Source organism: Embiotoca jacksoni, unplaced genomic scaffold (assembly GCF_022577435.1).
Source record: "Embiotoca jacksoni isolate LCO1_2020_lvr unplaced genomic scaffold, fEmbJac1.0.p SCAF_2, whole genome shotgun sequence".
Lineage (NCBI taxonomy): Eukaryota > Metazoa > Chordata > Actinopteri > Embiotocidae > Embiotoca > Embiotoca jacksoni.
Genome location: NW_027185340.1, coordinates 4,838,639 through 4,863,845, shown reverse-complemented (window position 1 = coordinate 4,863,845; position 25,207 = coordinate 4,838,639). Strand labels below are relative to the sequence as shown.

At 41.6% G+C, this 25,207-nt stretch overlaps 1 protein-coding gene across 2 annotated transcripts in view; it reads left to right on the top strand.

Moving 5' to 3' along the window:
* The window catches only part of LOC138201032 (cytoplasmic protein NCK2-like), a 35,150-nt gene extending 10,313 nt beyond the window's left edge, over positions 1-24,837 (top strand). Inside the window, exons 2-4 of one of the 2 annotated variants that reach the window (XM_069154121.1) lie at positions 14,802-15,043; positions 21,703-22,478; positions 23,740-24,837. In XM_069154121.1, coding sequence (XP_069010222.1) covers positions 14,818-15,043; positions 21,703-22,478; positions 23,740-23,934 — 1,197 coding nt within the window. In that variant the 5' untranslated portion in view covers positions 14,802-14,817 and the 3' untranslated portion in view covers positions 23,935-24,837. Of the gene's footprint in view, positions 1-14,801; positions 15,044-21,702; positions 22,479-23,739 lie in introns of those variants that run through there. The other variant, XM_069154122.1, reaches the window with a different exon arrangement.
* Positions 24,838-25,207: the final 370 nt, after the last annotated feature.

Here is a 25,207-nt window from a genome sequence, read left to right as displayed (position 1 = left end):
GTGTTGGAGTGGCTGTTGGAAAACACTCGTGGATAAATTTTAGGTCTGAAATCAAAGAGAAGCAAAGATCTGTGAGACATCCGGACACTAAATAAGCTGTTGTCGATGTTTGTAATAGCAGTGTCACATTGTTTTCACACTGTCATTTGACAGAATGTAGTATGGGTTAATTGTATTGATGGAACCTATGGGAATTATCGCCACAATCTACAGCTGTCCTTTGGCGTCACAGAGCTGTATATTGAATTTCAGCTCATTGTTTTGCTGTCCAGTTGCAACTTTACTGTCATTGTTCACTCTCACTGCCGCAGTTGCAGCTGTTTTTAGTGTAAAATCTCTACCACCTCCTGAGGAAGTATGTTTAGAGACCAAAACCGAGCTAAAAGAGAAGGAATGTTTTACTTACGTTGTGGCCTGAAACACAGTTGCTGAATATGTGAATGAACAACTTTTTGACAAGTTCATCATGTCAGCGTAAGCAATTTGTACAGTTTTAAGTCGTTGTAGTGTTAGAAAAATACAATACTTTGCATGTATATGTATCTTACACTGTCATTTTAAAACATCAATACAGCATCAAGTATGTCATTATTTTTATTTTTTTTTTACAAATAACTTGGCATTAGTTAAGTTATTCTGTTTCAAAAGCAAGGATCGCCCTGTTTTTTGTTGTTGCTGTTTTAAATAGAAAAACATGTATTAAAATATGACCTTAAAATGTTGAATCTGAAAATGTTTCCAGGAAATAATCTTGCTCACTTTCTTGCCAAGCATTGGCAGAGAAAATCCTGGAGTCCTGTCATCACTGACCTGTGAAAGTCACTGAAACCACTCAAGAAGTAGTCTGGCACGTACCCCCTTACAAACATAACCTGATGTTTTTACACACGATGTAATGTGTTAAATATTAACCTAAGAGTTGCTGGTACCTGGGGATTTTTTTTTTTCCTTTGCACAGAGCCAGGCGAGCTGCTTTCCTCTATTTCAGGCCTTATATACAAAGCTAATTGGCTGCTGGCTGTAGCTCCATATTTAACTGATGCTGCTGATAGTGGTATCAATCATTTCCTCTCTAAGCATACAAATATTCCCTCTTATAAACGGAAATTACAAATTGAAGTGATTAACAGATTGTAATTGTTTGTAATTTTCTGACTTTCCAAATGGACCAAACATCCCCAATTTAAAACATTCCTCCTGAGACGAGATAGATTTGGAAGTATATGAAGGATAAAAATCTTCCACTCACTTTCCTTTTGTAGTCATTCCTTTTACTCATACCTGTAACTGTTTTCAATATGCTGAATGCCATTAAAGAGGTTCATTTCTTCTCCAGGGATTTAGAAAAAGGCCGTTCGTGAAGCTATGAATGAGCGAAAGCGTTCAGCGATCTAATTCGGTGTTCTAGTTGGCGAATGTTGAAACATGACTACCAAGAACTGACAAGTACATGGTCCACATTTTCGCAAGACTTTTTTTGAGGACTGCTTCAGTGTTACTTCGCATTGCTTTCTAATAACTTTGGTGTTGCTTTGCTGTGTTACTCTGACCCTTGGAGAAAAGCTGAGCTCTATTACAATGCAGTATCATGTACTATAGCAAACCAACAATGGTTTTAACTGTAGTGAGAGTCTGTGCGCTCTCAGCTGCGGCCACTCGGGCACAAGTCGATACTATTGCATTTAGAAAGAAAACTAGAGGAGCTGGTTCATCAGGGCTCACACGGCCGAGAGAGACTGTAGCTCTGATTAAGATTGCAGTCTCGGGATGACAGTCACTGTAGCTGTCGTCATGTCTGTGACATATTTGTTTGTACTGGTTGTAACACTATACGTGCAGCGGTTGTGTTCACGCAGTGACGGCTTTGCTGGCTGAGCGTTGTTGATGTTACTGTATCCCAGAGCTCCTTCTGTGTCAGTGGCACATCTGTCACAGAAGAGCAGCAGATTTGAATAGCGACAGCTGTAACAATCTATAGCACCGTAGACTGAACCGCCGCCGCTGAAGTCTGAACAATAACAATGTATCCCGTAACGGCTTCACCCGGCACAGGCAGGCGGAGCAGCTGCAGCTGAGCTCACAGCCAGCAGCTGGATACTGTTGGAGATCAGCTTTTAAAACAAATGAATAATTAGCAGTAAATCCATCACATTAAGTGTCATTAAACATGTGTTCTTTTTTTTCCTGTTTAGTCACTATTGAACTTTACTCCCATCTAATGCATTTTTTCCAATTCATATGTATTGGGCCCAATCTCATCTCATCTCATCATCTCAGGATGCTTTATACATAAGACTGTACAATGTTATAGAGAGAAGCACAATAATTCAACAATTCCAACATAAGTAACTTCCCACATGAAAAACTATCCATCTAAAACACTGAGTGGAAGAGGGTGAGACAGAAGCTATTGCTAACTGCTAAGCCAGTACACCAGAAATAAAATGTTAACTATAAAATCAGGCGCTTTAGTAGAGCAATTATATGTTGGAATTTAAAATCAAATTTCTGTACAGAGAGACTCGGTGTTGGTAAGCTAAGAATTATGAGACAAGCTAAATCCTTGAAAAGCAGCGCAGTACAGTGCGATGGCAACAGGAAGTGACACAATACACTTACCGTGACATCAGACACGACACGTAGAATCCAGGCTTAGCATGTATGATATTTAGTAGGACAAATACTCCATCTCACAATGCTAATGAAAGGGGAAAAGTCATTTATAGATTTGCCATGTGACTTGGATCCACTCCAAAGTTGAATGGAATTGAATTGAATGATGCATCCTTCCACCAAGTTTCACGAATATTGGGCTTGTAATTTTTCTGTAATCCTGCCGACAAGCAAACCAACAAAGAAAATGCACCCAAAAAATGTCCCTAATAGAGGTGATGATTCACACATTTTAGTTTGTGTCATCTTGGTTTGTGCCACTATTTTTTTTTTTTTTTTTTTTTTATAAGTAGCCACAGTGATTGTCCACTCAACAGTTGACTAAGTAAATGGCCTGAGCAAACCATCCACATACAGTATGCACTTGGGGGATTTCTGTTCAAGGCGTTCAACAGGTCCTTCTGCATTGTTATTGCTACATCAGTCTGTTCTCTCTAGGGAGCCTCAAGGTAGCATCTGATCAAAGAGAATAATTTAGGTCTGTAGCCGAGGGAGAAGCAGAAAGAAAACCAATGGAGCTGAAGGTACAAAGAGAAGGTGAAGCTCAAGCTGGAATAAAGTCAACAGTGGTTTGTGTTACAAGAGGAAGAAGTAGAAGAGTTTCAGAGGACCACAGTATGTCTGTACTGTGCTCTTGTTTCTGCATGAATTAACCTGATTGTACAACACAGACTTTCACAACTTGTCCCGGGTGTACGTGGTTTTAAAATGAAGTTGGCAGCCCTTTGGGTCATTGGGAGTATATTTCCTGCATATTTATCACTTATGAAGCACATAATGAGTTGACTAGAGGATGCAAATATTGCACACAACTGACATAGCTTGTTTTGTTCACCTCCCAGGTTACCTCATTAAAAAAAAAATATCCCCGCCTGCCATTTTTTCGATTGCAAGTATCCGTGTACGTAAACGTATATGATTGCCCGTATGGAATTAAAGAGTGAGATGTTTGAGAGTAAAACCCCTTACTTTCGTCTGAAGTCGTCTTTTTTCACAAGTACTTTGTTTTTTATGTTTCATTCTTCTCTATGGTCCGTGAATATACATGTTCCCGAAATAACACCAACACTGAGGTCTGGGAAATCCAGAGTAACTGGGGTGTTGTGTTTGACGTTACAGTTGAATTGTTAAGGTGTCATTTTTCACCTTTCTAGCAACACAATTAATTTTTTATCTGATTTCCCTCCACCAGGTTATGGTGGTGGCATAAATTTAAATACCTGAGCAAATAAAGCCCAAACTTTCTCCATGGCTATAAACCACAAGCGATAGTCAGAAAAATACATTTCTTGTGGCTCGTGTGTCCCAGCTTGTGGTGCGTAGAGTTTACACTTCAATAGAGAGTGAAATTGGACCTTTGGACTCATCTTTTGAAGTGTTGGGTCTCTAGTTTAAACTTTTCTTTTGAAGGACACCCTTTTTAGGAAAGAACTTGGTTAATGTCTCTTATAGTACTGATAGGCTGTGCACCGCAGATTAAATGGCTGCAGGAGAGGTAACAGGAAATCAATAGTCATCAGATAATCTCAGTTCAACACACAGGAGTGTGTTAAGAAGTGATGGCTTGTTGAATCTGACCCTGCAGTTGTTCAGCTTGCTTAAACATAATAACTGAAAGGACTATAATGCTGTGCTCTAAATCATTGATAGTCATTGTTCTGTGATTTGTTAACTGCATGTTCACATCAACACACCACTTCAGGAAGCCAAAATTTTACTTTTATTTGAATGAGGACTAGATCTCGGAGAGGCTGATTTGTCTCTGAGTAATAAGATAAAAAACAGAATTGTTTTTTTGTTTCCTAAAATGAGGAAACGTCCTGATTAGTTTAGTGTGAAGTAGTTTGCTAATGGTTTCTCTACTCTTGTGTAATGCCTGAGTTCGCTGCAAACCTCTGCATGATTCTTGATCATCTCTTTACAGCAATGGTCAGACATTGTGGCATTTGACATTGATTTGAGGGAGGGCGGTTGTGTGCACATTGAATTCTGCATTATATCTGGTGTTTCTTTAAAGGAACAGACAGAATCGGCACCTTCTTTGTCACCTAGTTTGACCTATTTTATAAAATGAGCCACGCTCAAATACGCATTTTTAATTTTGCCTTAAAATTAAGGAGCCATACATTAACTTTGTCTAAATAAACAATAAATAACAGACTATTGACTATTTCAATACCAAGTCCTATTTTAGCCCAACATTGTCATTTTTGTACAGCACAACAATCAACTTGGATCTTTTTGCTAAAGCGCATAATTAGCACATTGTTTGTTTATATCGTGACTAATTATGTCCCTTATTTCATGTGATTACTTCATAATTAAGTCTCCTCTGGAAAAATGAACTAAATAAAGAAGATATTCTGTTGAGGCGAATTGTCTTATTTACACGTCAACATTTCCTGACTGCTGCAGCTGTTGTCAGCTTCAATAAGAAGTGGTTTGGACAGCTGGCACCTGTTCAGTTTTTGCATCTTGTGTTTAATTTTCCGATGAGATTTGACCCCAGAAAAATTCCAATATTGCTGTATTTTCCTTCACAACCCCACGACGAGAATGCAGCATATTCATACCCTGGATATTTATAGCATCACTCGTACATGTAAATACATTTTATCTTACCGCTGAGTGCTTCTGTCAGATTAACTCTGGTTTCCTATTTGACTTTATCGACTATATGGAGTGTTAGAAAAGCTGAAATACACGGCTTGTTTGTTCTCGGAGCATTCTGTCTATCTGATTTCACAAACTGCTCACACCCAACGAAGGGAAGTTTCCAGGCCAATAAGACACAGCAGTGTGGAATTGTTTCTCGCCTGCGGCCTCAAGCTGCTCAATACGGCACAGAGCATCACTTGTTTTCTGCATGTCCTGCAGCACATTTTTTTTGGATGTTCTTGTTACATTCACGGCTGCCGCTGTGTCTCCTCATGTTTTGACAGCACATAGACTTTAAAGGCTTGGTGAGAGAGATAACAATAATACAGCTTATTTGGAAGAGGCACGTAGTTGTCGTATAAAAATAGCGCGTCCTCATGGGCATTTTTACGTTAGTTGTTGGCCTTTGAATAAAAATCAATAATCTGTTGTTGCCTTCATTCTGTCCACTTACTCTTATGTATTTAGTTGTGAGCATTGATGTTACCATCTGTTTCTGTAGTCAGACAACAGAATGAGCATAAAATAGTGATTTTATGGTGCATTATTACTATTTAATTGGGTGATCCATATTTCCTGAGTCATTGCAAGTTTTACAAAACTGCCCAACTTGTTTCCAAATTGTTCAACCACATCACACATAACCACTTTTAATCATGTGACCAAAGCTCCAAAGTTGAGGAATCATGTGGTTTAAGGGATGGGATATAGCTTTATTGACATTGGGGGGGGGGGGGGGAGTAATACATGAGGGGAATTGAAAGGACAAGTAGTTGCCTTGTTTACATTTATCCCCCAATCAATATTGCATCATTTCACAAACACTTTCGTCACCCACTCTACACTCTGTGGATCATTTTCAGATGTATCCAACAGGAAGACTTTTTGTTGTTGTTTTTTTTTGTTGAAAAGCTTGGTGTTTAGAATGTATGTACGCAGGGAGACGATCCTTGGAGACATGCTTTAAGAAGAGGGGTTAGAAAAACAAACTCAGATTTACAGGATGTAGTACAGTTAGTTTCAAAACAGTTCTGTAGCTTAAAGCCACTGCCATATCTCCTCACACACACACACACACACCTCTTATTTCCCTTCATTGCGCTCTCTCTCTCTCTCTCTCTCTCTCTCTCTCTGGCTCTGTCACAGACACAAACACCATCACCTCAGGTGGTTCTCTGTCTCCTCCGATCGAGGGAAAACATCGTCATTGTACATCAAAGCTGCGTTCACTACATTTGCCCTGCTGTGCTTTACAGTGCTTGCCTTTTGTTGTTCTGCCAGGGGACATGGATACTAGACTGAGTTAAAAATAGAGACATTCTTTCCCTTATATGAGCCATGGTGGCAAAAAAATTGATTAAAAAAAAAATATGATTCTAACAGGTAGTGGCTTTAAGTGGAAAGAGGCTGCATACAGAGAATTGAGTTATACAATTTGCAGAAAACAAGCTGCTCGGTTGGGGGAGTCTCATCATGTGTTTTTAAACAGCATGGAGGTGCGCAAAGTGAACAAACCCTGCACTGTTATGGAAGGAGGTAAAGTAGGCATCAAGGAGCAGAGAAAACAACCCGAGTTTGAAGTCGGCTATTTATGCCTGAAGAGAGGGAGGGAAAAAGAGGAATTTAGTAAGAGCTCAATGCAGTAGGGATTCGGTGTTGTTTATCATCTTTCGGTGCAATGATTATGATGGAATAATGATATAAAATTAACATGATGCACTGCTCAGTGCCTAAATTAGGAAGATACTGATTAAAACAGCAACCAACATAATGTGATCTTTAACGAAGAAGCGACCAGAGCTTGATGCTGAAGGAGGTAATGCATCAGTACCTACCATCTGTGTGCACAGATAGCGTGTGATGCAGGGACTGAATACGAGAGGTGATGCACAGTCATACTCTACTGTAATGCCACGTTTCTGCAGTTGAACTAAGGTGTTAAATTCATATTTCTGTTATTATAACACTCGACACATAAAACAAGTTGTTCTAAAAATGATTTTTGAGGACACTCGTGAAGATGTGGTGCTCTCCTTTTCTCCTGTGTCTACAATGTAGGTTTTGCAGAGGAGAAGCTGATCCGTTTGTAAAGAAATATCAAAAATTGAAGAGCGCAGGGATAAAAGTCAAATTCTTCAGGGAACGACCCTGTCAGTGGAAAAAGGGACCACCCAGTGATTGTTGTCATGGAGATTGACTCAACAATGTTGGCGCTACTCAGGAGAGGAGGGCTGAAGTGGTGACATAAAATGAAAGTGACATGTGAAAAATTGCTTGTAAAGGGAGTATCCAGTTAAAGAAAGGAGGGAATTCCACGTTTCTGTCATCAGCTTTTCAGACTAGTTAAGATTTAAGGCATTTTGGTGTGAATGTGCAAAATTCCTGCTTCAGTGGCCACGTGAGTGAACTGGAGTAAACTTTGTTATATATACAATAAATAGGGGAAAGAAACTGACTCAGTACAATGAGGCAACTTAATTGTTTTGGTCTGTAAAATATCAGAAAATAGTGTCTTCAGAGGTGTCTTTATGTTGCTTGTCTTTTTCAGTCAATAATCTAAAATCTAAAGATAATCAATTTGGAATATTATAAGACAAAGAAAAGCAGAAAATACTCACAACTGAGGGGCTGGAGTTTTTGGCCTTTCAGTTTAAAGTGAATTGAATACATTAGAAAAAAAAAAATTAATCAATCAGCAAAATGTTGAGCAAAATCAGCTCAACATTAGGCTACTCCAAATGCATCCTAATGACATGAAAATATTTGTATCTTGTGGGAGCAACATATTTTTTTGTGCACCTAAGTTATTTATCTAAAAGGATCATGTAATGTAAAAAAATGCTCAAGGTTTTTATTGCCTAAATATGTAAATTTTCAGTACTATTGGCACTACTATAGTTTAGGTCCTCATACTAAATAAAATTTAATTTCTTTTCAGTTCCCAGGTGGTAAATCTTTTCCAAACACAAGCAGGAGTACAATAATTTTGAAAATAATTGAATTTAGGTAATCCTGAATCCCACCAAAAAAGTTAGTTGGAAGCTTTTAAAACTGACACGCTTCATTTTGTACCTCAACGGTTTTGATGATGTTTGATCACCAGCCCGAACCAGTACTTCTAATGCTTATATACATTAGCCTCGAAAAAACGTTAAAGATACTGCTTGTTTTATTGGCACTATGTCGAATGATTTAATTCTTCTAATACAAGGTTGTAATACGAGTTCACACGCTGGATGTAATTTAGTGCTTTCGTGAACTTCTGTCTTTTGTGAAATCGTCTGACATCTGTTTCAGCTTGTGAGAACAGTCAGGTGCTTTTGTGCAATGTGCAGTAAAAATGTTACTTTCTTAACTCTGCTTCGAGGTTTCTGTGTGCACTTTACCCAAATAAACTCAATATATGAACTTGTGCTCACTGCATCACTTTGTTTGTATCAACAAAAATCGATTTCCCCTGCGGCTCTTGTGTGAACCTTTTTTAAAGTCTGAGAAAATAAACCCGATGATATCCTCATTATGAGGGCATTGAACAGTCAAGTGAGGTGAGGCCAAATGAAATATGCCACTGAGTTGCATTGTGGGAACTGAAGGATTTTGTGTCGATACTAAAAGCGAGAATATCAACAAACAGTATTATTCCTTTTAAAACTTAAGGTCAAACCACCATTTATTTGCCATTAGTTTGGAAAACATTTGTTGCTGTACATGTCTGCTTTTCATAAAACAGAGCTGGATTTGTTCTGGATGTTCCTGCTCTCTGGTATCGATTGTGCTTTGTAGCTTTGAGTCGGGTGAAGAAGAATCCTCTGTCGTCAAACATGTCGTCATATGGTGCGGTGATGGCAGACCTGGCTCTATTTGTGTGGTCTGAGTGTGCCTTCTTCCCAGTCCTATTTTGAGCCAACAGTGAGAAGCGCTCTTGGTGTTGTGTTTTAGCTGTCCTTGAGTGGTTTGACTTTTGGGATTTCTTTTCTGCATTTAATGGCATCCATGTGTATGGCACCCATTTTGTCCCCTGAAACTGAAGAGGAGATATCACCTGCTTCATGGCAGTGAAGCAGATGAGCTCATGTCATATACCACTCCCTCTGTTTAAGGCCTGTGAGCCTGTGAGAGACAGAAAATGTCCCGTATGTGTGTGGGTGACAGGCTGAAAGCTTGTTAGGGGAGTAAAAATCCCAACGTAGCTGTCAGTCTTGTGTTTTTTGGCTTGTAAAACGAGGGAGAATTGTGGCAGCAGCAGCAGCTGTACATGTGGAAAACATCTAATTCTCCTCTGGCCCGGTTTTGTTGTTCGAGACAAATCATTCTGTGAAGACGACCATTAAGCCTCTTTAAATCACAGAGCCTTGTCCAGAGTGGCTCGAACAGTGAGTCTGGCTTCTTCTTGCTTCAGTCTGTTCAGTTTGCTCCAAATGCTTCCGACACTGATTGCCAGTAGGGAGTAAAACAGTCCTCCTTCCTGTGAGAAGCAACTACTGCAAACAGTGCAGAGTGGAGGGGGAAGTGGAAATGTTCTCCCATTGGCTGAATTTGGGCTCTCTTTGACCTGAATGCCAAACACAGAAAGCTCTGCCAGACGTTTTTTTTTTCTTTAAACATCCCCGCTTTTTTTTTTATAATCCTCTTTTACTTTGCCTCTCTCTTTGTGTGCTGTTGAAAGAGCCTCCAAATGCCCCCCCCCACCACCCCTCAGTGAAGTACAAGTGAAGCCCAGCAGTCTGTCGCTCATCTTTCCTCTTTTAACTCTTCTACAGGAATAGGGGGGTCACAAGGAGCATGAGCTCTCAAGCTTTTCTTTTTTAGACCCACTGCCTCCCAAATTGGTTTGTTTTCTTTTGTGTATCCTTCTATGTGCTCTCACAGGAAAACACGTTTTTTTTTTGTTTTGTTTTTTGTTTTTTGTTCAACCACCTGTCTGTTTGTGAACCATATCAAGGAAAGCATTTAATGGCTCTGATTAAATGACAAGTGAATCATGATTTTTTTCTTCTTCTCTTCAGTGGATCCAGTTTTCACCCACAGTTGACTTGCAGATTAGTTTCTGTATCTCTTTGGCCCATTAATTGTGATGTGGGCATCCGAATGAGCAGGGAAACAGCTGCCATTCTGACGTGATTGCCCATAGAGGAGGAAGGACTTGATTTGGAGTGACATTGCCATCCCTCTGCCTAATGAGCAAGGATGTCATGGGCACAGAAATTGGTACCTTGGATGGGGGTGAGGTGAAGTACTCACACAAGAATGGGAAAGGGAAAAAAAAAAAAAAAAAAAAAATCACATTTTTCTGCCAATTAACATACAGCCACTTGAACAGAGGTTGTGGGAGGTTTAGTAATACGATTTTGTGTGTGTGTGTGTGTGTGTGTCTTTTACACTCAAATTACTGGTGCTATTTAAACCAGCTGGGGCATTTGCCTGTTCAGTTCAGGTCATTTAAACTGATGAGTTTGGACTGAACTTTAGATCTGTGACCCCTTGAAAAGTTGGGCCTTTGCCCTTTTCCAACAAACTATTATGCAGTTTGTTTCTTGTGTGAAGAGTAACGTAGACCAGCCACAGGATCTATATGATAGTAGATCCATGATTTCAGAAGCTAAACCAGTATTATATCCATCCTTCGTTGAACTGTCAAGGAAGTGAATTTATAAGAAATGTATGTACATGTTTAAGAGGTGACACGTTTGGCGAGTATGCAGGCCGTATAAGAACTGGGATGTTTTCCAGGATTTCTGTACAGATTCTTGCAACATGGAGCCGAGCATTATCATGCTGCAACATGAGGTGAAGGTGGTGGACCTCAGGATCTCATCACAATATCCCTGTGCATTCAATAAAATGAAATGCACATTGTTCGATGCCACCCTCTTCATAACGTTGAAATGCACTCGGATGATCATCCCTGAGACGGTTTCTGACAGTTTGTGCAGAAATTCTTTGGGTGCCATTGTTGAAGCCAACTATTGCATCAGCTGTCTGATTGGCCGGTCTCAGACGATCTTGTCGGTTGCCGGATGTGGAAGTCCTGGGCTGGCATCGTTAGACATTGTCTGTGGTTTGGAGGCTGTTTGGAAGTACTGCCAAATTCCCGGAAATGATGCTGGAGACGGCTTATGGTTGTGAAATGAGCATTCAATTAACAGACAACAGCTCTGGTGAACATTTCTCCAGGCAGCATGCCAATGGCACACTCAAAAGATTTGTGACCTTTTGTTGCTCGATAAAACTGCACATTTATAGAGAGCCCTTTTATTGGGAACAGTCCAAGATACACCTGTGCAATAATCATGCTGTTTCATCAGCATGTGCCATACTTGTGAATCCGATGGATTATCTTGGCAAAATGCTCACTAAAACAAGCTTTAACAAATTTGTGAACAAACTTTAAGATAAATACATATTTGGTTTCGGTTGAAAAGATGAAGTCTTGGATCTTTTACTTCAACTCGTGAAAAAAGTGTTTCGTTTATACTTCTGTTACGTGAATAAAATCCATTTTAACAACAAAAAAAATTACCTTGCAAAATAAAGTACAAATCTTCAGTTTTCATGCAGTTTAGAGGGGGACAGTGTAACCCAGGTTATTTTCTGTAGCTACATTTAACAGATGTCCTCTAAACGCCTCACATGGAAGCTATGGCTAGACGCTACAATTTACCAATGTTTCTAAAATGCTCACATTGGGCCGGTGCCAATAAAGTACCGAATAGTATTCAATGGTGTGTAGAGGAGGAAAATGAAGATGGAAGAGATTCCCAAGCGAAGGCCATATTTAATGCCACTGAGTACTTGTAATCTGCTTTAAATTTCAATCTCTCGGAGCCATCCGTCCGTCCGTCCACACCAAGAGGAATAAATGTAATAAAATGAGAGGAAAGAGGTAGTCGGGTCTAATCCAGCAGCTAATGCCTGCGGCGCATAAAGACCACAGCACGCTCGCATACCTCTGGTCTCCTGGAAGAGTTGACGTCACCATTCCTCCTGTCACCATCTTGTCATAAATCTGCCCTTCCACTTCTATTTCCTTCCCCTCTCCCAAGAATCACAGCTGCTGCTTTATTGTCTCTTCCTAAGTGTCAAACTGAGACCTTCCATTTTCTTCCATCTGATGTCTTTGTTGCTGCAGTAAAAGCTGTCACATCCTGGAAAGTTGAGTAATGTAACTTATGGTGAACTTGACATTAACTCTCACAGCGTTGCACAACACTCCTCCTCCTCCTCCTCCTCCTCCTCTTCTTCTTCTGCTGTCCCTGTCCCAGCCTGCGAAGAAATCCAGTTTGACAGCTTTAGTGACGGCAAGCAGAGGCACATTCACAAATGTAAAGCTTTACTGTACAAACTGTTGCACTTGGATTTTTTTGCTGCTTCTTGTCAAGATAGAAAGAAGCAATTGAAGCCGTGACACACAACCCCGCTTGTGGTTGCGCCTCTAACACCGAGAAGGTATTCCGTCCTGGCTGCCCCTGCTGTGGTCGTGGCCTAATTGAAGCAGAATTGAATCTTCAGCTGGAAAAGCAGCCTTCTGCCTTAGAGTGCTCCCATTTGCATTTCACAAAATGTAGCCTACACAGAAGATCTCCATCGTTCCAGCAGTAATGGAATAATTTTTATATGGTCTAATTTGTGCAGCTACACTTCTCATGAGTCATAATTCCCTTTTGTGGTTGCGCTTTATCTGCGCTCTGCCCTCTCATTAACGAATAAAATGTAAATGATCAGAGGAGGAAGGGAATATACAATCCCTGCGCATTTTACATGCTCCTGAGCTTTTTCCCTTGTGTCCAGTCTGTGTAAACTTCTGTGCTGTTGAACACATATTCTCACCCACATTCTTCCTCATACATCCAACCAGTGGACCAAGGGTTTTCCCGTTTAACTGTTTAACTCAGCAGGGGTTTTCATTGGAAACAGTGCATTATCTATAAATGACTTAACTTGTTACCATGATTAAACAGCTCTTTAAAAAAGTGTGCAAGAGGTTTTTAACTGTCAGTTTTGGCTCCTGAAGGGTGCTGCTGCTATAAACCAGAGTCTCACAATAGCCACTGACAGAACTGCATGAGATTAGATATTAAACAGTTTTATTTCATTACTTTGGCTGAGTAATTGCTGACACAAAAGTTTTACAGTATTACTTTAAACATTCATTCTGTGTCTTTTAACTCACCCTCATCTTCAAAAAGCCTCTTTATGCTTCTTTTATTTATTCTAGTGATCTTGTTTCCAGCTGTAGTCTGCTAACTTGGCGGTGAGCTAAATATAAACTGGATTGCTCAGATGGTTCTCATACCGTGAGATGGCTTTCATCGCAGAAAGAGGTTTTTCACAGACCAGGAATGAATGAAATTACATCAAAAACTCTTTATCCCTTCATGCATATTCCCAGAAAGCTTGTTTGGCTATTTCGTGAGCAGTTCCTCCGCAGTGAAGGTGGTCGAGCAAACTTGCGTCAAATGACCTTTTCTGAAGCCAAGTGAAATAGAGCATGTAATCGCTCACTGTCTGTCTAAAAAACGAATAGGCAAGGTGTGTTTGTGTGTGCGTGCAAGAGGGGGGGATGTGGAATGAGCACATGCATTTATTTTGTGTGTTTGTGCTGCTTTCTACCGTAGAAGCCTGTTCAGATGTGCTTTTTGGGGGTGAGGGTTTTTGGAGCTGCTGTTATCGTCCTGGAATCTTGATGTTTTGTGGTTTCTTCTGCAGGTGCGTGCTGTGATTGGGACTCCTCTGGCTTTTGTAATTGCCGGTGATCATGTGTGTTGCTGTTTGAGCTGTTGAAATAATCGCCATGCAGTTTTAGTGCCAGTTCAGTCACTGAATATTACCACAAACATTTGTCAGATTTAGCTTTGGTTATGCAATGTAACCTTGTGATAAACTGGCAACCTGTGCAGGGTATATCTGGTCTAATGTGTGAGCTGGGATGAGCAGTTTAAAAATTGCGTGCTCGGATGAATGTGGATTATTTTGTAATGACTTCTCACTTCTCACTTGTCGCTTGAGCTGAGCCGTACATGTACACCTCAGAATTACCCTGTGCTTGAGAAATAAAACACGTATATCAATGTCTTATAATAGGTTTATTTTGCAGTCTTGTTCAAATCCATCAGTGTTCATAATTTGGAAAGCTAAATCCTTGTTTAATAAGGAACCAAAGCACAACTTTGTGTTTTTTTATATTTTGAAATGTGAATCAGCTCATGGTTCCAGTCAGAAACTCATTCAAACACAATCATTAAATCATTTTAATTCATGAAAGTGCCTCTGATCAACCTCTCTGCCCCCTAGTGGTCATTTGAAGGTGTGGTCATGTCTACAAACGGCTCATGGAACCAAAATGTCACTAGTTTTTGTTTTATCTTTATCTGGGGACAAATTGTTGCTACCCCAATAATCACGCTGAAGCTGCTGTATACTGTTTGTTGGTGTTCCTCGGCTCATCCCTGCTCCCTTCTTCTTCTCCGCAGGGGGACTCCATGAAAGATGACAGAGGAGGTGATTGTTGTAGCCAAGTGGGACTACACGGCCCAGCAGGACCAGGAACTTGACATCCGTAAAAATGAGCGTCTCTTCCTGCTGGACGACTCGAAGACCTGGTGGCGCGTCCGCAACGCCGCCAACCAAACGGGGTACGTGCCGTCGAACTACGTGGAGCGCAAGAACAGCCTGAAGAAAGGCTCGCTGGTGAAGAACATCAAAGACACGCTGGGTAAGAAGACTAGTTGCTCACTGCTTTGAACCCAAAGGTCGACCGTTTGTACAAGTTGTCACTGTTGGAAGATTATTTTCAGTAAAAGCAGACAATCTCTTCACTTCCTTGTCGATGCTCTGTGCTCCCCGGTGGAGATACGATGCAGCGTTAAACAGTGGTGTCTGTCTGTCTGTCTGTCTGTGTGTCTGTCTGTGTCTCTGTGTGTCTGTCTCTGTGTGTCTGTCTCTGTGTGTCTGTGCCTCTGTGTGTCTGTGTGTGTGTGTCTGTGTCTCTGTGTGTCTGTGTGTGTGAGGCTGAATCCTCTCCTTTTTTTGTGTCTTGGCTGGGATCTGTCACTGTGCACTCCAGGGATCCTCTGGAGTTGGCTGCTGCTCTCAGCTGTCATCACGCTCTCAGTCGCCAGTCATGACCTGAATATATTAGACTTCGTATGGATATATAGCTATCAACTTATGAGAAGGATTGAGTTGCAGATAGTATGAATGGATGGAGCTTAAGAGCTGTTTACATTCTCAAATTGGGCTACAAAAAAAAAATAACACTCAAAACATAAAGGAGGCCTTCTGCTCTTATAGCTTCCTAAAAAAAAGTAATAACTATGAAAAAATGAAAACGTAATAGCTTGATCAAAAAGATTTATATGCACCAAATGTAATTTATTAAGGTCTCCTTATTTTGCCATGTAGTTACACAATAGACAACACATTTGTCTCTGCATCAAAGCATTTTTGGTTTTTTTACATCGCAATCGACGAGTAAAATGAGACCAACATGTAATTTATAGAGTACATTTGAAATTAGGCTGACTTCTTTTAAAAACAAGCTTAATAAAACTACCAAACAGATTGTTACACGTCACAGACATTTTATACCCTAAAGCCAAACCGCTCAATACTTGAGTATTGATTGAACTGTGTCCGTTAGCATCGAGTATTGAGGATTTTCAAACAAAACACAACCAACAACTACCGAAAGGAAATATTGCAACGAGGCTTTAACTGCACAGACAGATTAAAAGCGATTTGAAGATGTCACCTTGCGCTTTGGAAAAATTGCAGAGCAATTGTCATTATTTTCTTTATATCTTATGAGTCAAATGATTCGTTTTAAAAAAAAGAAAAAAAATCACCTGCCTCTTCCTTATTTTGACATTAATAACATGATGATTTATACATGCCTCTTTAGTCAGCAGATGATCTGATATGAACGTACACACTCTTTTGGGAGCTTATACGTCACCTTGTGCAGAAAAGCGGGGCATTACAGCAGCACAGCGGGAGTGTGTATGACACACAAAGCTTGCACACGTCTGTTAGCAGTGGCTTTAACCTTTTTCAGTATTTTGCGATGTTTTTTTAATTTTTCTTCTTTTATTGGCGCAGCTGTTTGGAGGAAACCCAGAATTTTCAGCTACAGCTTCAGAACACACGCTGTCATGTCTTGTCAGGCGCCATGAAATTGGCTTATTTTATTACGACTGATAGTTAGACAAATCATCTCATTACCAGCTCCTAATAGATATTAGCCGTTCCAGCAACATGTGATCTAATTTATTTGAACAATGTTTTGAATTTGGAGGTACTGGCTCAAAATGATTTGGGATATTAAAGCTTCTAATCACCCACAGAGCGCTGTTGCCTTTGTGTAGCCATTAAGTACAAATGTCACAAACGTGACTCCAAGAAAGCGTGAAGCATGCTCGACAAATGAGATGACATCAGTTACAGGTTTGTGCTGCGGTACGGTGGAAGTCGGAATTTGAAAATGACCAGCTCGCTGCTCTCTCTCTCGTAGCAGGAAAAAGAGCCGCAGGCAGGGCGGCTCTGAAATTCATCTGTTTTGACAGTTTAAGCATGAGATACCATTTTTTTTTTTTTTTTTTTTTTTTGTCCGAGTGGCAGGGAGAGAGAGAAAGACCGCTACGGGGAGAAAAGAGAAACATCGGGTGGAAATTCTAACAAGACAGAATGATCAAGAAGTGTAATTGTAATAAAGAATAGTGACTGTGTGGTCATATTTACAGTTGATGGGATGAGAGAATAGAACGAGGGATGAAGGGTCTAATGTGCTGATTCCTCTCCGCTCGATGGATACCAGCCCTCGGGGAAACTTTATGTGGGCCACGGTGGCACAGCCTGCCACTGTCACCCTGACTAGGTTCACTGCGTGCAGAGAGCACATGTACTTCAATACTGTTCCCATCAGCTCATGTCTGTCACCGTAGGCCTCTGCGTTTCTGTGATCAGTAGTTTGATTAGTGGAGAAATCAGCCGCCTAATGGTTGTCCTGCAATGATGAATCACCTCTCTGTCCCCTGACTCAGTTACATATCGACCACCACATTATGGCCTCGTTCCATTTCAGTCTAAGTAGCGTGCTTTCCAGCCGGTAGCTCTTTAGTGTTAAAAGCCTGAGAAAATCCAATAGGCGTGAACACTTTCATGATGAGGTGATGAGCAATAGGTGAGGTCAGCGGCTAATGGAACTCCCTCACACACTTGAATGGAGGATCTGATTGGCTGAGAGCTTGATTACTTCATCCCCTCCGTCGGCTGGCTCTTTTTCTCTCTTTTTTTAATCTCTTCAGTAAGTCCAGAGTGTGATTTATGAATCATGAGGATCGTCTATAATTATTATTATCTCCCGCTTCTCCTCTTTATTTGCTGTGCTTTGGTGCGGTTGTATCATCGACAAGCATGTCGGCAGAATTGAACTACAAATGGCTGCATGCTGCTTTCTGGCCCAGTTTCTCTCTCAGGAAATAAAAACAGTCATGGATGAAAGAATTCAATGAGGATCCCACTCATTGCTCAAACTGGGGCAGTATTCACCAGTGTGACATTTCAGTTTGTTCGAGTTTCGTCCACCTGAGTTTTCACAGTGCACATCTGCTGCCATCAGTGAGAGTGTGCGTGGGCGAATATGAGGCTGTGTAAAGCAGGTCAGATCAAAAGACAGTGTACTTTCTCATGAACATATTTTTTGTGTTGAGTTAAAAAGCCCATTTTCCTGCTCAAACAAGCCTCAAATGGAGGCGAAAAACATGCAGAGCTCTATTGTGTTTTTTTTGCAGTATTTCAGTCAGAAAGCTTCTAATAAGAGTTCAGATTTCTACTGGAGCCACCAAAAACCTCAGTCTATAAATGGTCTTAGTCATCAGTTCTCAACTGGTCTAACCTCAGGATCCACATTTTTTTCTTAGTCGTTAAGTCATGACCCAAATATTTAAACTTTTTCTTTTTTTTAACCCATTCAAAATTATTTTACAAAAAAAATTGTGCAATAAAACACAATGCCTTCATGCACTGATAAAAACATTGGGAGAAAATTAAGAGGTAGACTTACTATCAACTGAAAGCATTTATGCTTTTCAAACCATTTAAATTGTTTTAAGAATCTACATTATATAGATCTTATATAATCCTAAACATGTTATTAAATACCTGAATGAGGGCTAATTACTGCTCTGTTGTGGTTGTTCCTTTCATCACAGCGCTGGCAGTAAACGGATACTGCACGCACGCCGCATCAAGGAAAACTAACTATGTTGCTCCGCAGCAGAAGTTCTGCACACATCTGTGAGCCACTTTTAAGTCACAACCCACCAGGTGAAAACCACTGATCTATATAGAAAATGTCAGACATTAGGGCTTGTTTTTTTTTTTTTTTTAATGTTTATGCATGTACATATACTTTAAGTATTTTGTGTTAAGAATGAGTTATTTGTGGGATGTTCTAGTGAGCTAAAACCCTATTAGGACAGAATTAACTCTCCAGCGGGTGGAGGGGGGGGATTTCCTAATAGGGTTTTTAATTCTGGAGAGTTAATTGTTAGAGGTGCATTTCCTGTGAATAAATCCACTTTTCTTCAGCATGAAGGTAATCCAGTTATAGCTGTACATCCACGGTTACATTATAAATAGGAACTACTAACAGCTAAGCTGCCATAGTTGGCGTACCCTAATTTAGACAAAATGTAAACAAATATAAGCTGAAAAAGGATCTTTAAAGAGAATCAGTGAGTCTCTGACTGTATGTCCATGGCTGGCTGCAGGCTGCTGCTGCTCACTTGTAGATTATGTCCGTCTAACATTTCCATTTAACTCACATTTGTCTCCTCAAGGTTTTTCCATGTTATACACGGTAACCTGCAGACCCCGTGGCTCTTACATTACGAACAGAGTAACACTGCTAAGGAGTTATTTAAAAGGCCACACAGTGTAGCTCACCTGTGATTCACTCTTAAATAACACCACTTGGAGACACAGTGCTAATACTTCAGCGGTAGGTCAGGTTGTGCTTTTTGATTGCTACACGCACTCACCTGTGTGGGGTATTGTGTGGACTCATTAAAATACAGTAGCTTTCCCACTGCCCTCCACCGTAAGCAATCGAGTGAAGCAATATGCTGCAACATGCAGACACAGCGGCTCTCATCAACTCACTTCCCTCTGAGTTGAAGTCCTCTGGGCTCGAAACTCGAGTCTCCTTTCACGAGATGAAGAGGTAGGTGAAATTTGGGAGTGAATGTGTGGGTGGAGAGAATATAGCCTGCTGCTGCTCTAACCAGCAGGCCAGTGCCTTGAAGTGGAAATGAGTGAAGAAGAAAGGTGTGTGTGTGTGTGTGTGTGTGTGTGTGTGTGTGTGTGTGTGTGTGTGTGTGTGTGTGTGTGTGTGTGCTGGTGTTTTTTGCATGGTTCCTCATTCGCTGCTCTCCTGTGTGTCCCTCCCACCTCCTCCCCCCAATCCTATGGCAGTGACAGTCTATTTTATATTTTCTGAGGGAGCACCTGAAGTAGGCCCAAGAGTCAGGCTTTTGTCCCACGCATACTTTTCTCACACGCATACATATTCGCAGCTATCTGATATGGAGGATGCACACTGCTATCCATAAACATGATGTGCTTGTTATTCCCCTCTCATCCTCCCTCTTTGCGTTTTTGTCAGCTGTGGCCTCTGAAGTGCTTGGTCTACTGTGTGTGTGTGTGTGTGTGTGTGTGTGTGTGTGTGTGTGTGTGTGTGTGTGTGTGTGTGTGAGAGAAACAGCTGCCAAGGGACCCTCCGTCTCTCTTCACCCCCTCTCCTCTCCCGCTCTTTCTGCCAACAAGTTTCATGCCACTCTGTCTGAACCCGGCGTTTTTCAAAACAATGTAAATGTTCTATTCAGCGGTGACATGGCTGTGGCGGCGTCAGCTCGCTCTGTGGCACAAAACTGGGTGATTAGCTGTCAAGAAACTCGCCTCAGTCGTTAGTGGCACACACGAGCATCTGCTGACACCAGACACAAACTGTCAAGTAAAACGATGTTTATCATTAGTATTTTAACGCGAGCTTGAGTAAAGAGGGGACCTCCTTGGTTATGTTCAGCTGAGAGACTTTAGAAACTTACGGTCTCACTGAAGTGTGCAAACACGTTTAAAGACTCGTCTTTGAAAAGCACACGAGTGGAAAAGTCAGAGACAGGTAAGACAGGGGCTGACTTTGATCCTGGATCTGCCTGTCATTATCAAGCCCATGGTGCCTGTTCCACTTTTCATTCCCTGTCTGCACCATCTATTTTCAGCCTTTTTCATTTATATAGATGTGTATACGGTGTGTGGATGATGTCGACAGAATACCAAGTAGATAATGAGCTCTCCTTTCATTTGGTGTGAGTAGGAAGGACATGTGGCGCTCTGCGCAAGTGGATGAGTACCTCTGTGTTAATTCTATTATCAGGCGTATCAATCTGTCCTTCACCACTGAGGTTTCTCATAAGATATCCTGTATCATCAATTTATAAAGTAGTTTTGGAGCTTCTGATGCTTCTCCGGGCCCATTGAGTGCAACTTGCATCCTCAATTAGTTTCCTGCTGACCTTAACTGCCTCCTCTCCCCGAGGAGGCTTTCTACAACCTACTTCCAGTCATCGCAGCCTCCCACCGCTGCTCTGATACCAGCATTCATTAGTGTTTGGATTGTTGTTTCAATCTTTAAAGCATCTTTAATCAATATTTTTTTATTAACAATGGGTCAAAAAACTTCCTGTGTAAAAGGGGGTTGTTTGTTGGTACGAACCTACTGAACTGAACACTACACTTTGCGTTTTACCTCGATTTTACAGTGTTTAGTGTCTTTGAGCTCATTTTGATTTTTTTTTCTGGCCAACAGGTTAATAGTTCTGGTTCAGTCTTATGTTTTTCATCAGGAGTTAACAGACGGCAACCTACAAGGAATGGATTGTGATTTTCAAATTATTGCAAAGTCCTTAAAAAATAACCAAAATTGACCTTGTTTTTACCGATGCCAGTAGGTGGCAGTAGTGCACCTAAAAGCTGTTTGCCCACAGTTATTAAACGTGGAAAGAAGGAGAAAAATAACACATTACTACGAAGTGCCTATAAAAACGTGTGTCACTGAGGTTAGATGCTGCGGTACGCAGCCTTTAAATAGTGGTCGAATAGTTCTGAGAATATCGAGCAGTATTTTTGCTTGAAATTCCCGTCACTTGCACAGCACCAGACAGGACGACAGGGAATATTGTACTTATAATCATGTTTCCAAATGAATACTTACCTTGTCTGCTTGCATGTTTGCCATGAAATGACACGAGGAAAAACCAATCTGGTTCTCCATCTGTGTCACCGTTGAATTCTGTTTTCTGTTCATGCGTGCAGGTTTGGGAAAAACGAAGAGGAAGACGAGTGCCCGCGATGCGTCCCCAACGCCGAGCTCAGACACGGAGTACCCCTCCAACGGCAGCGGGGGCGGAGGTGGGGGGGGAGGCGCCGCGGAAAGAATCTACGACCTCAACATCCCCGCTGTGGTTAAGTTTGCCTACGCGGCAGAGAGGGAGGATGAGCTGAGCCTGGTCAAGGGCTCCCAAGTGATCGTGATGGAGAAGTGCAGTGACGGCTGGTGGCGGGGCAGCCAGGCGGGGCGCGTGGGCTGGTTTCCCTCCAATTATGTCCAGGAGGAGCTCGGAGGGGCCGACGACAGAGGGGAGGGGGATTCCTCACGGGGCTACCACGGAGGCTCTCAAGGGACTTTGTTGGCCAACGGGCGCGCAGGCGGCCGGGCTGAAGTTCTGCACCTGGTTCAAACCCTCTACCCCTTCAGCTCTGTGACGGAGGAGGAGCTAAACTTTGAGAAGGGAGAGGTCATGGAGGTGGTGGAGAAGCCGGAGAACGACCCGGAGTGGTGGAGGTGTAAGAACTCTCTTGGCATTGTGGGCCTGGTACCTAAAAACTATGTGATGGTGCTGGACGAGCGGCCCGTCCTGCCCCCCGACACGTCGAGCTCCCCACAGAACCGCTTCGTGGCACCGGCACGCTCGGGGAGGTTCGCCGGGAGGGACTGGTACTACGGCAACATCACCCGACACCAGGCCGAGGCCATACTCAACGAGAAGGGAGAGGAGGGCGACTTCCTCATACGAGACAGCGAGTCATCGGTGAGTCAGCGGGGTGAAGTCACGACAGAGGGGGGGGGGGGAGTGCGGAGGCAGAGAGAAACGAGGGAAAAAGAGGAAACTTAAGAAAGAACCGTTTAGAAATAATACATGTGATTTACTTCCTGCGTGGAATATTCTGGACCCGTATTTATCAAACTTAATTTAGAAATAGGGGTGAATGGGGTTAAAAAAAAAAGTTTTTGCTATGAGTGAAGATTTGAGACCCATTTATCCATCGACTCACTCACCCTAAAGTGTAGGAGTGACCTTTAGGAGCAGCCAATAAATAGTCACATGCTCATTCATGCGTGTGCGCGCAGCAGAAATAGAGTGAGACACGAGGATCTAACTGCTACATGAATCACTACCCTCCAAAGTCCTTCCAAGGGCTGATTATCATGAGCCATTCATTTCCGAATGATGTTCTTGATTAATCCAATAAATGTTTTGCCTTTAGAAGCAATGTGATGTCTTGTATTTTTAAAAGCAAGAGTTCAAATATTTCAAACAAAGGAAAGCAGCTCATTGGTGAAGGTAGAGCTTTTAACAAATTGAATCGGGTCCAATCCTGAAATTTTCTAAGTGATGCAACTCTGCAAATGATTATGATTACTTATTGGTCGGTGTAAAATATTTAGTATCTCCTGTAGCAATTAACATGAAAGAAACAAGAAACCCATCGATACATTGTGATGAAATAACTAATAATATATATATATTGCCTTAGATGACTCAGAAGGTGCTAACTTCTGTCACTGGCCGTCTGGGCTCTAATTTTAACCAAAGTAAGATGGGAGGAATTTATTCCTGTAGGTCAAAATAAGTTTGATAAACAGCTTTTCTTCCTAAAAAAAAATCCCCTTCAGACACGTTTGAAGATATGTAAAGATATTTTTACTTTGAAAAATGATTCGTGACAGATTTTAGGCTCAGAGAAACTTTCCACTTTGAGAACCTCTTTGCATGTAAAACTCTTCACATGCATCATTCTGCAGAGTCGAGGCCAAACATCCCAGAGAAGTAACGAGGATCAAGACACATTTTTGAGTGACAGTTTGGCGTAGAAGTTAAAATGCTGCTTCTTCCTCTCACATAAGACCAAAATTCCCCATGTTGCAGTTTGAGAAAAGGGGGTCTTGAATGAGAATGTGCTGCCACCTGCTGGAGGAACTCAGCCTGCCTTTAATTGAACTGTATGCGCTTTTGTGTCACTCTCTTTTTATTACTAACTGCAACAGCTGTCTCCCTCTTTGTTTTCCAGCCCAGTGATTTCTCGGTGTCTCTGAAGGCGGCGGGGAAGAATAAGCACTTTAAAGTGCAGCTGTCAGAAGGAGTGTACTGTATCGGCCAGCGCAGGTTTAACTCCATGGATGAACTCGTGGAGCATTACAAGAAAGCCCCCATCTTCACCAGCGAACATGGAGAGAAGCTGTACCTGGTCAAAGCACTGCTGTGATTCCCACATCCTCCCCACCTACACTGGATCTCAGACACAAGACGCACTCTCTCGGACACTAAACACGCAGAATACTAATGCCACTCCCTAACCGTCTTAACTCGAGCCTTAGCTCTGGACCCTCTCGCATCCAGATCCTCAGTCACACCTCCAAGTTCTAGCTGTCTTCCTCCATCGGTGACCAGCTGGAACTTCTTCTGGCTCGTCGAGCCGTTGAACCCAAGCCTGCCAGCACTGTGCAGCAAATAGCCACATCATGTACATCCCCTCATGTAGAACACGGTGCATAAAAAGCCTCTCCGTGTCGGATGTGCTAACGTGCAGTGACCATATCTGCTGCTAACGGAAACGCCGGAGGCCTCGTTGGGGGTTGAGCTCTCCTTCTGATGTCATACATAATGTCCATTTACTAGCACGCACATTGTAAGTTCCACCATTGCTCTTAATCCACACAAGAGAAGAGACATTTAACAGTTCGAAGAGGACTTGGACCTCCGTGGGACCTAACTCTGGTGTTGTTCTGTCAAATTGCTGGCCATTGTTTTATTTTTTTGTTCCTTAATTTTAGTTTTTTTTTTTTTTTTTTTTTTTAAGAAATGCTTATTACTGAGTTAACGCTTATTTTTTTTTGATTTTTTTTTTTTGAGCTAATTTAAATTCCTCTCTGCAGGTTCGAATTGTTGCTTTTTCATTCAGTGACTTCACAAAGTGACCAGAATCACTCTCTTGCCTTTGTCTCCTGATTTTCACCATTCCTCTACGTGATTTTTCTCACCATTTAAACTTGGGTTTTTTTCAAACACTTTTTTCAGATTGCTCTTTATTTCTGTCTTCACAGCTATTTTTAGCGATGCATTCTTAAAATCTGGATACAACACTTCCTGTAATATTTCTAAAAGGCAGTGGGGGAGGGGGAGGGGGGGGCCGGGGTGGGACCATTAATGCAATAGGGGAGACCTCCGATTTCCTGTAGAGTTTGAATGTTTATCCGTGTAACCAAATGTGCCACCCTGTACCCATTACTACTGGCGCCAGGTCTGCACTGCACTCACCACACTTGGCATTCATCCATCGGTCTACGCTCATGCTTTATATCGCGTCACATTGAACATGTTACCGTTCTGTTCTCCAGTATGGAGCTCCATGAAGATACTGACCGGAGAATAATACTTTTTTTTTTTTTTTTTTCGAGTAACTACACTCGATGTGCTCCTGCGAATGAACGCAGTTCCGAAACGTACTTCCTCTCATGTCGTATCTGTCAAAGATTATT